Here is a 16,919-nt window from a genome sequence, read left to right on the forward strand (position 1 = left end):
CGCAATGCCAAATCCCAGGCAGGGTAACAAAAAGTACCTTACTTTAGTGTGACGCGACCAGAGGATTGAACAACTGACGCCCTATCCACTACACCATAGAGGCATTCCCTTTCATAAGACAAATACCAAACTGCTAACTGCTATTTTCTCCAAACATAGTGCCAAATGAAACTGTTTTTGTATAGGTGAGGTGAAATAGGGTTTGACGTCGCGTCCAAGATTATTGCACTTATATAGCGACGTGCATGCACGTGTGTGTGTGGCGACTAGTCCGGACTGATGCCGATTTATAGTGCTAGCTCACTGAGATACCATGCCGCAGTTAACATGAATACCCCACTCAGACACAGTATACTGACTCCGAGCCGACCAGTCCTTGTTTTAGCCCCTTAATGCCGAGCGAAAGACAGGGTAACAACAAGTACCATCTTTTAACATCTTTTGGTGTGACGCGGTCGGGGATCGAACCGCGGACCTTCCGCTCTCCGGGCGGATGGTCTACCACTAGACCACGGAGGCGGTCCGTTTTTGTATAGAGAGGGTGGGGGTGAATACCCCCTTCTCCCACCTGGTACCCCTCTGTATTACTTTCAAAAGAAAAACAAACTGTGCCAACAAAATGGATCCTACTTCATGATCATTATCGTACTTAGTCTTAAGTGTAAAAGGCGTCTATGCTTGTCATGGGAAGGGACTAACGGGATCGGGTGGTCAGGCTTGCTGAAAAGGTATAACGTCTTGTAGCATTAACACTCCTCTGATAAAGATGGATGTTCCAGACATAGGCCTGTTCACACTCCACAAACTCAACAAATACAAGTTTTTGTTTCCTTGTGTCCTCTTATTGAATATTGACCTTGCAGGTGGTGTTTGAATAAACTGCATTTAAAATTCCTACGACCTCGCGTGTGTTCGTTTGATATTATTATCAGTATGTGACCCGTGAAGATCCGGGGTAGAATAGGTCTTCAGCAACCCATGCTTGTGGTAAGAGACGACTAACGGGATCGGGTGCTCAGGCTCGCTGACTTGGTTGATGCATGTCATGGTATCCCCGTTGCGATGTCAATCACAGGATTGTCTGGTCCAGAGTTTTTACAGATCGCCGTCATATAGCTGGAATATGGTTGAGTGCGGTATTAAACAGCAAACAAACAAATTTAGTCTTAAGTGATAAATAGAGTTATCCGAATTCGAGTTAATGTTTCTCTATATCAATAGCATCATATATATGGTATCTCTCGCCAGGGCTACAACCCCTTTGTTTAATATGCAAATTCGGTCAGATAATTAAACGCTGCAATAACGAGGTTCCGCTGTAAATATAGGTAATTGTCTCTTTATACCGCATAACCTTTATCACCCACTTCCAAAAGAAATAAGTAATTTGCCAAGCCGCAATCACAATTAACAATGCATCCAGGGGATGGTCAACAACACCAATTACCCTATTGACCATAGCCTGTCCCAGTGGCCACATCGCAGTGACATCCTCTTGTCTAGGTCAGAGCAATACGTCCACGAGATGAATCAAGTGCTGAGGTAAGTCTACTGTCCACTACGCCGGTGACCACTCACACCGTCACCTCGTGCAAATATTGACCAAAGCTCTCCGCTCGGCTGCTGTCGTACCGGCATTGTCCCAACAGATGCAAGAAACACTGGCTTTAATGTTAGAGGAAATTGAGATATATTTGAGTTGTCATTGTGTGGGTCGCGTCATTATTTCCCTCCAGTGTGTACACGGCTTATTGCTTTGTGATAATGTCACGACAATCCGATGTACCTTTGAAGACTGACGAATCTTACACAAAGTATGGTGAATATTTATAGCCTACCTGAATACACTCTTTGCAATCGAAACCTTTTTGAGGACAACGGCTTTGTTGTTGATTTATTACTAATTGGCTTATAAAGAACGTATTTAATATTGACAAGTGGTGCGTCCGTTCGAATGAAAGATGGTTTTCTTGGCAAGCTGGGGTGTAAACTATTCTTCATTAATTTTATATATTTTGTATTTTGAGTGACGAAAGACGAAAAAACGGGCACGCCATCGGGATAACACAAAAAAACCATCACCTTATCCAATTAAGACATCTCGTAAGGCGAGCTACACTGTAAAATATGTTTTAGAATGTTAACACATACAAAAACATATAAACTGTCAATGGCAGAGAATATCCGACGAAACAGACCTAGATTCCAACGGGCGTAAAAGGCACACTAGCGGTGAAAATGATATAAATGGATCACTTTTCATGTTTCATTTTCATTTTTATGCTGACTCAGATAGTATGACATTTAGTTTTCGCCAGTTAAACATACAGTTTAAGACTTGGATTGAAGAAGTACATGCTGTTGATAACATTAGAACAGCAGGAGGCGACTTTCAATAGACTTTGTGGACTGGATCTCATTACTTGCGAACGCTGTATCTGCTGGGCTAACTCAAGGTTGGTTCGTTGGTTTGTTGGTTTGTTGTTTAACGCCGCACTCCGCCAAATTCCAGGTATGTGACGGCGGTCTGTAAATAATCGAGTCTGGACCAGACAATCCAGTGATTGACACCATGAGAATCGATCCACGCAAATGGAATACGATGACATGCATCAAACCAAGTCAGCGAGCCTGACCACCCGATCCCGTTAATCGCCTTTTACGACAAGCATAGTCGCCTTTTACGATAAGCATGGGTTGCTGAAGACCTATTCCTCCCCGGATCTTCACAGGTTGCTAACTCAAGGATTCAGCGTTTATGAGTAAATATATTCATGAAATGTTTTCGTAGTTTAATTTTTTTTTTCGACTTCTCATGTGTAATTGAATATTCTCGGATTTGTTTGATTGGAGAAAGAGTTTGACAAAATAACAAATTCTTTACTGTTCAGTATACGCATTAGACCGGGTTAGAATTGGTCTTCAACCACGCTTCTCGTACGAGCCGACAAATGGGATCGGGTGGTCAGGTTCACTGACTTGTTTGATGCATGTCATCGTATCCCAAACGCGTAGGTCAATGCTCATGATGTCAATCAACTGACCGTCTGACCCAGATTATTTTCAGACCGCCGTCATATAGCAGGAATATTTCGGCGTTAAACAACAAACTGTTCATGTTTTAAATACCATATATAGTGAGAAAGATAGACCTAACAGTTACATTTTTGTCTTCTTTGACAAACATTGTACCGTTTAATGTGGATTAATTATATTGTATTTAAGGGATCGTTTAAATTCAATATTTTTTTTACCATCGCTTTGTGTCAATTGGGAGAAGTAATGATCTCATCGTCCCGTTAAGGTTTAAGAAACGATATGTAAATGTACGTTAGAAGAAGATGAGGATGAATACGTGCAAACAGTTGCTCTGACAGACCTTGGCCAGGTTAATATTGACATCTGGTGCTTTGAAGTGGCCATTTGTGGTACAGGACACATTTATGTAAACACATGCTGAACTTGGCGGAGGAATATTTGACTAATTCGTCTGTAAACATTATGCATATATTTTTGTGAATGATTATGTATATTGAAGGGTGTTGTATCTTGGCGTGGAATTCAAACAATGTAGAAATTCTTTTATGGTTAAACCTTAGTTGAACCCAGGAAGGTGTGGGGATGTCAGTTTGGACGTCTTGGTGTAAGTCGTTCACATTTATTATAGCGGAATACGATAGAAGTGTGTGGTCCTGGAAAAAACAGGTTGTTCGAGTTATCCGTTGTTCGAGACAAACGAAACACCTATATTCCATAGCCCCGATCCGATTTACTATAGACCATAGCGCTGATCTGATATATCACAGACCATAGCGCCGATCTGATATACCATAGACCATATATAGCGCCGATCTGTTTTACTACAGACCATAGCACTGATCTGATATACCATAGACCATAGCACCGATCTGTTTTACTATAGACCATAGCACTCATCTAATATACCACAGACCATAGCGCCGATCTGTTTTACTATAGACCATAGCACTGATCTGATATACCATAGACCATAGCGCCGATCTGTTTTACTATAGACCATAGCACTGATCTGATATACTATAGATCATAGCGCCGATCTGATATTCCATAGATCATAGAGCCGATCGGATATACTATAACCCACAACACCGATCTGATATACTATAGATCATAGCGCCGATCTGATATACCACAGACCATGAAGAGTGACCAAATGACATTTTGGCACTAAGAGGGCGGGAGTTGATATGATTTGTTTCTTTGTTGTTTAACGCCGCACTCAGGAATATTCCAGCTGTATGACGGCGGTTTGTAAATCTAGTCAAGACCAGACAACCCAGTAATTGATATCATGAGCATCGATCTACGCATTTGGGATACGGTGGCATGCATCAACCGAGTCGGCGAGCCTGATCACCAGATCCCGTTAGTCGCTTCTTACGACAAGCATGGGTTGCTGAAGACCTATTCCAACCCGGATCTTTACTAGTCAGAACTGATATGCGTGATAGGTACATACTAGTTTGTGAATGTCTTGTCGTTTATACGTTCAGTTTCTAATCATCAATCGATAATATACGTTGGATTTGTTTTGTTTTTTACTGTCATGATCTTGCTCCAAACTAATATTCAGCCTTTCTCAGTCACACCGAGTAAATTTTCCATTTCATGTGTCTCCAACGGAGCAAGGTTGACATGATGCGATGGTCATGGGTTCGAATCCTCGATTCGCTCCGTTTATGATCCTTGCTGACCCGTGAAGATCCAGGTTCCAATAGGAGACCGCCTCCGTGGTCTAGTGGTAGAGCGTCCGCCCGGAGAGCGGAAGGTCTGGGGTTCGATCCCCGACCGCCTCATACCAAAAGACGTTAAAAGATGGTACTTGTTACCTTGTCCGGCGCTCGGCATTAAGGGGCTAAAACAAGGACTGGTCGGCTCGGAGTCAGTATACTGTGACTGAGTGGGGTATTCATGTTAAACTGCGGCATGGTATCTCAGTGAGCTAGCACTATAAATCGGCATCAGTCCGGACTAGTACACGCAGCCACACAAACACACACACGTGCATGCATGTCGCTATATAAGTGCAATAATCTTGGACGCGACGTTAAACTCAAGCCCACCGGGTTCGAATAGGACCGTCGTCATATAGCTGGAATATTGCTGAGTGCGGCGTGAAACAACAAACAAACAAATCCAAATGACCATAATTTGCTTTTCCAGCACCTTTAACGTTAATTGCACCGCATTGATAACGTCAACGGCATGCGTGACCTTCCTCCGACATTACGCTGACACGCCGTCATATGCCAAGTGTACTCACTTTGTCACAATTGGATGAACACAATCAGTAACATTTTCACTTTTCCCCAATACTGATAAAGCATCACAGTGTCCACTCTGTATTACAAAACTACCAGAATACTACTATTTCAAAGTACACCAAAAGCGACCCGTCAATCTACTCTTATTGCAATCACATTATCTGGCCCAAATGTCATCCAGACAGCAATCCCCGTTACTCATTGTCCCCACAGCTGCTTGCCATTTTACCTGTGATTGGATATTCTGCAAATGAAGAGCGCACGATTGTATTGGAGTCGTTGAACAAAGCGATCCTGGCGCTGACGCCTACGTAGCCTTTACCTCATAGACGTTAACGCCGACGTAGAACGTCATTGGGATGGATGTTACGTTTTTTTGTTGCAATAGATGCTTTTTGCGTTACGTTCTGAATAAAATAGATTGACCTTGTGCAGACACCCTGTCATATATAGACGAGATTAGCCACAAATATATTACATGGGCACAGGACACATTATAGAAATTATTCATCAGTTTTGACTGGTTATTGTTTGGCGTCGTACATCGTCCAACGGTTCCTTATAATTGACGGTTTTGACCACATAACTTGAGGCGAGTTTAAGGCAATTTTAGTTGCATAAAGACTTCAGTCAGGGACTTATCAATATACTAAACTGCTGGGCAACTTGGATTTGACCAAAACATTACAAACGTTATCAAAAAGTTACTAGGCTGAAAACAGTCGCAGAAGCACTGCAACCTGAGGGTGTAACACAGAATTGCGATACAAATACACCATCATTGAATAGCCATTTCGTTTTTGTTTCCTTTTCAGCCACTATCAAAGATTGGTATATATGTTCTTTTGCATGACATTTTAGACTATCGCTGTCGTCTATCTATGTCATTACAAAACGTTCCACATCTACTTAGGTGGATTTTTTTTATGAGAATATCCGGTTATCCACTTACCAATCCAGTTTTGTCATAAATGCCGGATTTTTCTTACTTGTTTTTTGCTTCAGTGAAAACATGTTTTAGATGTGTCTTATCTTTAATATCTTCTAACATTGTTTCTGAGAGAAAATCTCAAATAACGTGTCAGATATCACTGAACAATCGTTTTTAAGTCTGTTTTTCTTCAGCTTCCGTTTTTCATTTTTTCATGTTACATGCGGCAATGATATCCATGTAATGTATGTAAATTATATGTTAGGTATGTAATATACATGACATATTTACAAAATATATAAGCTGAGAAACTATTTCCAAAACCAGGAGAAATATCTGCTGAAATCATTGTACGGTGACGACGGAAACAAATCGTCAAGTCAAAAGAGGGAATTTAATAAGACATCATGTTGGACACTGACGAGTTTAATTTGGAAATGTCCATAACATATCTACCACAAACTATTTGAAAGCTTTACTAAGATCTGTGAATGTAGGTAACCCTGATCAAACAAGAGTTGGGCAAGAGTCGTACGATGTTATTTGAATTCTTGGTACAAAGAGCATGCTCCCTTATACCTCAAAATGTGTGAAATGATGATGTCAAAGGTTGTCTGGAGTATTGCTCGATATAAACGGATGTTGACCTTGGGATAGTTGCAGTCATCCCGTTGTCATCACTCTTGTCATCCCTATTGTCATACAACCTAGGTAGGTTGTGGTTTCTTATGATTATGAAAATTAAATGATTTTTTCGTTTCTATTTATTCAACGAAATAGCATAAGTACTTTATATTTATTGAAAAAAGAACAAAACACTTTCCATATTCAAAAGAAATCTCTGTCAAAAGCAGATTGTACGATTCCGACCATGTCATGAAAATGTGTTTATAAATCTCTCTCAAATAGTGATGATACCAGGTGTACCATCGGTGGCACCGTCAGAAACACATGCAAAGGCAAGACAATTGTTCACCTGAAAAACAACGAAGGGAACATATAGTACAATAGCAAACAGCATCGGACATAATCTATTGTCACTGATGCGTCAACTCTGGAAATGTCCTCCACATGTCTACCATAACACCTTTTGAAAGCTTTACTGCAGCTGAGGTCTTGAATATTGTAACCTTGATCAAACAAGGAATGTTTGCTATATATGTCAATATTAAAAGACAGTTGCACGTACAATCAGTACATGTTTAATGACATATATTCGATACATTTCACTTATTCTGTCCTTATCTTTGTGTATCTCCTATCACAAAGAGTCAAGCTAGCTGGCATGTTCTGCTTGATTGTATTGATTTTTCCATCACTAAGGATAAATATTTCAGTGTAAAAACAGTGAAGGACCTTTTTAGTAAAGTTAACTCTCATTTAATACTATGTTTTTTAAAAGAAATAGAACTTATACATAAATTTTGATGAAATTTGCTGTATTGTTTTAAAGATTGGTAGTGCAAAATTCATAACTTAGATTGTTAATGGCTGTACCCTCGAAGGGGGTTCAAGTAGCGTAAAATTATTGTCCCCCTATGAGGGTATGTTAGTCCCAAATCATTCAAAGTATTTTTCTGCATGCCAGGTTTTTAATCGTAGAATATCCGTCATTTTAATGTTTGGCTGAATTGGTACACTGTCGCCAGTGACTGAAGGGATGTTATAAATCCTGCCGGGGTCCCTGTAGGAAGCAAAGGTACTGTAAGTCCCCATGGACCCTAGCATGGTGATCTACCTTCAGTTGCTGGCGATCTCTAGCCCATTTTTATATTGTGTTCTCTGATACTTATGACTTTTATATATTCTCAACTAGTTTTAAACAAGTTCTGTGATATTCTAGTTATTGTACTGTCCTTCGTTGACAGCTTTTTATATTGTATACATTTATGTATTATTAATGTACTTCTCGTCACGATATGGCTGAAATATTGCCGATGTGACGTTAAATATTAACTCACTCACTCACTCACTCACTCACTCAAGCTAGCTGTGTTGTATATGCATTATTTGACGAGTCAACGTTCAATTCTTTACCCATGCTGAAACATTGACATCCTGAACCTTTGACAAAACATTCAAGCTTTCTATTCAAACAGACTAATAAGTCTGACCTACTAATCTCTCAGGTTGCACTTCGCCAATTAAAGTCAACTCGACGGTTAATAAAATCTCAAATTCTCACGTTCGCGGTAAAGCTGCAAATATGCCTAGCGTATTTTTGACATCAGACCAGGTAATTGGTGACCTCGGATTTAACCTGGGTAGGGGTTGCATTGACAGTTGTCGTCAAGAAACTTGCATATTTCAGGAGGACCCATGCGCAAATACAAGGTTGAACTTTCTCCTCTTTTTTACATCGTTTTAAATGAATGAACTGTATTGCCAGTTAGACAAGAAGAACATCACACAGCCGAGACAGTTTACTCCCGGGGTGAGGTAGAAAGGGTCTACTTGTGTTCTATGATAACGTTAGCTTATTTATACAGAGCTAATGTTTATGTATGGGAACATTGCGGCAGAATTCGTGAAAATATGCTGGGGAAGGTATTTGATTCTTTGAGAAAGGTGTGGAACAATAATATATTTAAACGTTATGGTGGCGTGTATGAGTTCAAGTATTAAGTTCTTTTTTATGATAAAGATGCTAAAGAGGTACAACAATGGACGATGTAATAAGGAGATTGGGAACACCGATTGTTTTGGTGTTAAATGAATAAATTGTTTGTTTGGGTTGTTCTTTGTCAGCGGAAGATAGTATTAGCAAAGGTCATCATTTAATGTCAATTTATGATTAGATCATATTTTGTATGATATTAAACATGAAATTAAAAAATATATAAATTTATGATGTTGTACGTGAATAGTGAACATTATTTTTATGTGGCTATTAGTATTGTTTCCCAGGGAAGACACCCTGATTGGCTTCACCCTTAAAACCCATTTTATTAATTTAAAAAGGGTCTTCGGAGTGACGGGCAAAGCTTGAACCACTGTGCTACCTATAACCATATAAGTGGTACGTGGAAAAATATAAGTATTCACTTCAGGAAAACTACCAACCGTAGCCAAGGTTGATGAAGTCGTAAATCACTGAACAGAGTTTAGTTTCTTAAGCGTGCCAGGATCCAAAGACCCCGTGGGTTCGAATCCCGATTCGCCTTATTAGAATTTTGGTTATCCAACATCGTTCCCGTGTTCGCGAGTTTCGCAAGAGTGTTTTTTTCCCACGACGTGATATTGCAGAAATACTGGACGGGTGTCTCTAAATGTAATTGTGTAAAAAAACACGTCAGTGCCTTAGGGGTATTAATTGTTGTTTCTCATCAAACAGACATGGTATCTCATCACGTCAAACGGTAAATTTAAAACGTCAATGCCAGAAAATAACCAGTCTTGATTATCCACCGAACCAGATTCCAATGGGCGTTAAAGGCAAAATATCTATGAAAATTGTATAAATGAGATCAGTGATAACAGGGGGTTCGTGAAAGCGTAACCATGTCTTGCCCCACAGGTAGAACCCGTCACCCACCCCGCTAATCCGATCTCTACCGAGAAATGTTAAGTTCTACAATGTTCCAGATCAACGGATCACAAGTACGTGACCGTTTGTATTTACAGTTGAACATCGAAATTCAAGTCTGAAGCATAATAATTTTTGTCAAAAATCTATGGGGACAAAATATTTTTTTCGATAAAATTCAAGCCACCCCTCCCAACAAATAAATGTCGGCTACTAATGAGTCTGTTGTTTGTTAGTAGCATTGTGCAAGAGGTGAGCATTTTGTATAGCAATAACAAGTTGTTGATGCTCAGTTTTATGGCGATTGTACAAGTGTCCTGTCCACTTTAAACTTCCACTGCCGGAATACCTACATGATTTATGGGGGATTTTAATACACTCTTACCTACTCGGCAGGGTCGTTATTGATTTCATTTCCGAGTGTGTCGGGTAGGCGAAGAAATGACGTGTGTTGTTTTGCACTGTTCAACCCATTCTGAATAGCCCCGTAAAATTCAAACCAACATGAACTTTATCTGAGCCTGTATTTGAGTTACATCACGGCTTGTCAGCTTAATGTTGGAGGAAAGCCCGTGATGAAGGTATTATCTGTTTGTATGTAGAGAGCAGCCACACTCATCATTACATCACCCGAATAATGCTGATGCGACTCATATAACACACTCGCCCACTAGGTCCGCCTCCCCGGTAGCGTCATACCAAATGACGTCAAACGTTAAAAGATGGTACTTATTGTTGCCCTGCCTGGCGCTCGGCATGGCTTAAAACAAGGACTGGTCGGGTCGGAGTCAGTATACTGTGTCTGAGTAGGGTATTCATGTTAAACTGCGGCATGGTATCTCAGTGGGGGCGGTGGGGTAGCCTTTTGGTCAAAGCGTTCGCTCGTCATGCCGAAGGCCCGGGTTCGATTCCCCAGATGGGTACAATGTGTGAAGCCCATTTCTGGTGTCCCCCGCCATGATATTGCTGGAATATTGCTAAAAGCGGCGTAAAACCATACTCACTCACTCACTCACTGGTATCTCAGTGGGCTAGCACTATAAAATTGGTATAAGCCAGGACAACTCAAATCAATCCCTCCCTCTCTCTCTCTCTCTCTCGCTCTCTCACTCTCCAAACAAAATACTTGCGCTTGACTTTTATCATCGGTATTCCGTTCATGAGAATACTGGGCCAACATCAAATAATCCGCCAATTAGTAAACACGCACCACAGATAAAGACACAGACAAACAAAACACTTCAAAGTGTGTAGGCCTGCAAGAAATAAGAAAGTACATTTGTTAAAAAAAACAGGAGCAAATTTTCAATAAAACTGAGAGTATTGACAGAGGTCTTCAAGTGTTTCTCTTCCCCGTCTTGACACCTTTTAGTAGAGAGAAATACCCTCTTAATTTTCGCTCCACGTCTCAAAGTCGAATAGGGAAACTAAAGGGTCAGCTTTGTCCGCCACCCTGTGTCAATACTGGCAACAGGTAGAGCCATTTAAATCCACAGGCACCATGCTCATGCAACACCGCTTTAACATCGGGGTGTCGCGTGGCTTAGTTTTGTTATAACTTGGGAAGGAGACCGCAGGGTTCTTACATCAAGATTATGCCCTGCTTCATTTTTTAAATGGGTGTTTGATATGTAAACATGTGTATTTCTGATACAACTGTTGAAGGTCGCTTAAAACGAGGATCTATGGCTTTTATGAACAAGCTAAAATTTGTCTGCCTGTGTTTGACTCGGATTATGTCCGGTTTGTTGACAGATTTGCGCCTTTCTTGCGAAAGATCCATCCAGAAGTGGGATGGCTTATTTCGTCACGTGACGTCACAATCGTCGTGAAATGGGAATTGTATCCGGCTACACGGACTATATAAGACATGGGTTATTCGCCATGGAGTAATCTGTTCGGAAGGCGGTAACTTCAACAAGACTCTCCCAAATCGGACTTTAGCGAAACGAACTTTCGCCAACGCAGCATACTTATAAGTGATTTACAATTACGGATTTTTAATTCCAGACATTACTAATCAAGAATGATGCAGACGTTGTTACTGCTGCTGTCGATAGCGACGATGGCATGGACACAGGAACAGTTTGTGCCTTATTGCCGAACGCCTTTCCAGTGGATTCGACACCCGACTGACTGTGCCCGGTTCTGGCGGTGCGTGTGGGGACGGCCGGTGGAGATGCCACCTTGTCACGACGGCACCATCCTCTCCGCCAAACTCAACGTCTGCGTCTACATCGGCAGCATCTGGGACGACTGCGGCAGTAGTGAGTACAATATCCTTCTGTCACACGTACAGCGGCAATGATGATGATGATGATGATGATGATGATGATGATAATGATGGTGGTGGTGGTGGTGGTGATGATGATGATCATCATCGTCATCATCATTATCATCATCATCATCATTATTGTGGATTTCGAACACTGATATAGCAAAAAAGCAGATAAATACTTTGATCCACAAATACAAACATGAAAACATTCACGTCTGACTTGGTACTAAAACCTTCGAAAACTTGATAATATCGAAGCTTCTACTGTAACGTCAATATTGCTTAACTTAGATATGCTAAATTATCACTGAACTAAATCGTTCACATTGACTTGATCACTGGAATTTAGACGCATATCCTTTGACAGATGATTGAACGATAGACATACATTGCACATACAATACAGACGTCAGAATTATCACTCAACTGCAGACGTAGACATTAAATTATCATTGAGCTATAGAAACAATTGAATTATCACTCACTCACTCACTCACTCGCAGGCGTTTAGTTATCACGTAATTATAGACGTAGACACCACTGAATTATCACTATCAATGTTGACAAACGTTCTAAAGAACATTTACGGTATATTTAAAAACTTCAAGTAAAGAATAAGAACGTTTTTTTCACAAATAAAAAGAAAAGATAAACACCATGACACGTTGACCTATATGTAAACAACGACAGTGAAAATAGTTATATTAAAAATTATTACTATAGATGCTTTGGGACATTTGACACAATCATGAAAAAGGAAACAGTATAGATAAATTCCTTACAGGTGTTCTTTTTCCATAAACGTATACAGACGCATATGTTATGAATCTAAAAGCATACACTCGTCTCCAATATATGATTACATACACTCTGAGTCCCGCCGTTTAGCGCCAACAGGACGAAATCGTTAAATTACATGACAATAGGAAAATGTACAACTTACGTTATATGATACAATCCGGAAAAAAACGTAAACAATGTGGTGGTTAGAATGTGCACAATCCCTGGTGTCACTGTCGGCTCGCAAATATTGGCAAAACCCATACGCCCGTGTCAATCCTGTCCAAACACACACCACGTGTCCCAGTGTGACATATATACGGGGCACAGTTTATTTCATTAAATTTCCCGAGATATTTGCCAATTTGCCTGGGCTCGCTGAGAGTAATCGTTTGTTTTACGATTTATTCTCCTATTTGTTTTACCATTTATTTTAGCATTAAATTTACCATTTAGTTACCATTGTGTTTTATTATTTTCTTACTATTTGTTTTACTATTTGTTTGGTTTTACTATTTGTTCAAATATACTAGTTTTATACTAGTATAATATTTATACAAGTTGTATTACTATTTGTAGAAATCTTAATTTAACATTCGATTCTATTTGGGTGTTTTAAATAAAACAGTTAAATTTATTAGAGTTCAATCAGATAATATTTGGTAAGTGCGGTCACTAATATCGATTTCCATATTTTGTTAATATACTGATAGGTACAAATAAGGGAACAGATATATAGGAAAGTCTGTATCACCATAGAAACCAGAGATCTGGAGAATAGGTGATGATATTGGTGACATATTTTGTGGATATGGACATTAGTAATCAGAATTCTTTTAGCTTTCGATGTTCCGTTATTTGTTTCCATCAGTATATACAGTAACACCCCTTTTTAGTCAAGTCCACGGAACATCTAGATTATGTCGAATTATCCGTACTTCGATACAAGCGAAATGTAGATATCGACATGTCGGTGACAGTACCGATAAATGCTCTGTTGTGGCCTCAACGTTACACGTTAAACGATATATCGAGATAATAAAGTTCAAGATAACGAGATGGCACGGGTGGCCCAGTCGTCTTAGGCGCCGAGATTCGCTGTGCAGAGTTGCGCCCCTTGGGCACGCCAGAAACCTATGAATGTGGGTTCGAATCCCGGTTCGCCCCGGTTACGTTTCTAAGTTTCTCAGCACCGTGCTCGTTGGTTTCACCGAAGTGGTAAACGTCTGAGACCTGCATCACTTCGGGCTTTCCTCCTACATTAAGCTGACACGCCGTAATATAACTGGAATACTGTTAAAAGCGGCGTTAAACCCAACTCACTCACTCACTCAAGATAACGAGGTTTACTTGTTCCCATGACTCCAACTATGAAAGGACAATGACCCTAATCACTGCATCCCACCTTAGGTACACCAACGGTCGGCGTGACGGAGACGCCCGCCCCACCCCTGCTTACCCCGGAGGACCGCTGTGCCCGAGGGGAGACGGTCTTCCCCCACCCAGATCACTGTCAGCTGTACTACAACTGCAGCCGTGTGTACACCCAGGTGCCCCGCTACTTCCAGCAGTATTTACAGGAGTGCCCCTACCCCCAGGTGTTTGACGTGGGGTCGGGAGCCTGTCGGGACTTCCAGTTGGTCAACTGTGGTACAAGGGACGAGACTATCAATGCTTGTAAGTATATGTTTAATATCACCAATATATCAGTGCCAAAATGAGGATTAGTCGTTACACATGAGTCAGTATGTAATCGAAGTCAAATTAAAGGAGAATTTTCAAAGATACTCAGATAAATTGCTGTAGTGTGTTGTCATTAGCATATGCTTACACATTACATATGTTGATACAGAAAACTACGGTTATAACGAACTCAAAGGGACTACTTATTTTAGTTCGTTATAACCGTAGTTCGTTATAAGCATATATACAACAGATAGACGGGACTACAAAATAAGTTCGTTATATCGGTCAGTTCGTTATAAGCGTGTTCGTTATTACCGTAGTTTACTGTATATCTTTTAACATTTCTGGGAACATTTAAATAGTTCCTGGTTAATGCAGAAAGAGATTTTCTCTAAACTAATTGCAGTTTTACTGCAATAGAATAAAAAAACTGCTTCTAGAATATTGCAAAAGTGAAATAGACTTACGGTCAAAAGAAAGTATACTGGGATTGTTTCTTATTTAATTGAAAATTGAAAGAACGTCTGTTAAAAATTATTATGTCTATTTCACCATCATTCACACCTGCAGTTTGCAAAATGTAATCTGTGGCTGGATAATTTTGTGTAAAAATTAATTTGTTCAATGAACCCCACTAGGGTAAGAAATAAATTTGCAACCACATGACCCCTACCATGTTGAAATGTAAATGTGTGCCCCCCAAAAGGAATTTTATTGATTTCCATAGATAATATGTCTAATATACTCAACAGCAGTCTCCATCGTACAATTCCGACTACAGTTCTGCCTTAAAGTTCATTCTCTAACACGCGTCGAGAACGCGTGCAACACGCATGTGACACGGGTGCTCAACGGGATGCACACGGGTTGAGCACCCGTTGAACACGCGTGTGCAACGGATGTGCAGCGCTTGTTCAACCGTAACACGGGACCGTTAAATTGTTTGGCTCAGTGCAAGTTTTGAATCAGTGGTCGTCAGAGGCAACTAACGGGATCGGGTGGTCAGGCTCGCTGACTTGGTTGATGCATGTCATCGTAGCCCAATTGTGTAGATCGATGCCGATGATGTCAGCCACTCGATTGTATGGTCCAGACATGATCATTTACAGACCGCCGCTATGTAGCTTGAATATTACTGAGAGCGGCGTTAAAAATAAGATAAAAAAATAAACAAAACAAAACTTTGAATCAGTGGACGAATCCACATTGTCTAAAAAATCCCAGGCCATAAGTGGATCCCAAACTGAGGCCCCGTGAAGATAGGTCTTCAGCAACCTATGCTTGCTCTTAAAGGCGACTATGCTTGTCGTAAAAGGCGACTAACGGGATCGGGTGGTCAGGTACGGTGACTTGGTTGAAGCATGTCTTCGATCCCAATTGCGTGGATCGATGCTCATGATTTCAGTCACTGGATTATCTGGTCCAGACTCGATTATTTACAGACCGCCGTCATATAGCTGGGATATTGCTGAGAGCGGCGTTAAACAACAAACCAACCAACCAACCCAAACTGAGAGTAACACTTGAAAGAGGCACCAAACCCAAGCAATTAACTCTCTTCTCCCTCAGGTGACTACCGTCAGAACTGGTGCCCCGTGTCCCACTGCAGCCCCTGCGGTACCCGCCTCCCGTCCTGTCAAGGCCGTCCCGACGGACCCAACCCCTTCCCTGGGAGGGAATGGAGCCCCTGGTACATAGAGTGCCGCCAGGGAAGAACCATCACCACCACACAGTGCGAGAAGGACATCAACTTCAGAGTGCCACAGTACTTCAACATCGAGACAAGCCAGTGTATAAACTTGTTCCGCATTCCCCGGGAACGAGGGGGTTTGATGCCATCGTGCGAGGGTCTGTTTGACGGGTCCTACCCGGTGGAGGAGAAGGTACCGGGGGTGAAATTCATCTGCTCCGGGGGTAGGTTACTGAACCTCAGATACTGTCCCGACGGGTCAAGCCCGCGCCCAGAGCCTAGGACGTGTATTTACTCATAGCAAGGAGTTCCAGAGAAATATTTTGTAAGTATGTCTAAATCATTGTATGACTATTTGAAGCGTTACGACCTGAACTGAACTTGTATTACATACAAGGCTACAACACATAGCTCATTGGGGTTAAGAAAAACATATTTACAGTACAAGACCGGTATAGCCTAGGGTTACATCAGATTCCCAGCTTGTCATAGGCGGCTAATTGGTCTGAGTGTTTTGGAGCAGGAACTTGTTTCATGGCTGTTGTTTTTTCGAGCCAAACAATTATTTACAAGCTCACGCGATAAAGCTTGAATATTGCTGACTGGGACGGCTAAAAAACTGTTGTAAATTCAATGTAAATGTCCTTGTTTAAGTCCCCTAGACGTGCAGCCACACACGTCTTGTCCAAGGCTGCGGTGGGGTGGTCTAATTGTAAAAGTGTTCG

General features: G+C 41.0%; 1 protein-coding gene across 1 annotated transcript in view; it reads left to right on the plus strand.

Annotated features, from left to right (window-relative positions):
- Positions 1-16,919, plus strand: part of LOC139445190 (uncharacterized) — a 34,835-nt gene that overhangs the window by 13,704 nt on the left and 4,212 nt on the right. The window contains exons 2-4 of the mRNA XM_071226318.1: positions 11,771-12,027; positions 14,229-14,495; positions 16,074-16,519. Of these exons, the coding sequence (XP_071082419.1) occupies positions 11,787-12,027; positions 14,229-14,495; positions 16,074-16,495 (930 nt within the window). The 5' untranslated portion in view covers positions 11,771-11,786 and the 3' untranslated portion in view covers positions 16,496-16,519. The remainder of the gene's footprint in view (positions 1-11,770; positions 12,028-14,228; positions 14,496-16,073; positions 16,520-16,919) is intronic.

The sequence above is a fragment of the Haliotis cracherodii genome, unplaced genomic scaffold (assembly GCF_022045235.1).
Source record: "Haliotis cracherodii isolate W230 unplaced genomic scaffold, xgHalCrac1.p SCAF_6, whole genome shotgun sequence".
Taxonomy (NCBI): Eukaryota; Metazoa; Mollusca; class Gastropoda; order Lepetellida; family Haliotidae; genus Haliotis; species Haliotis cracherodii.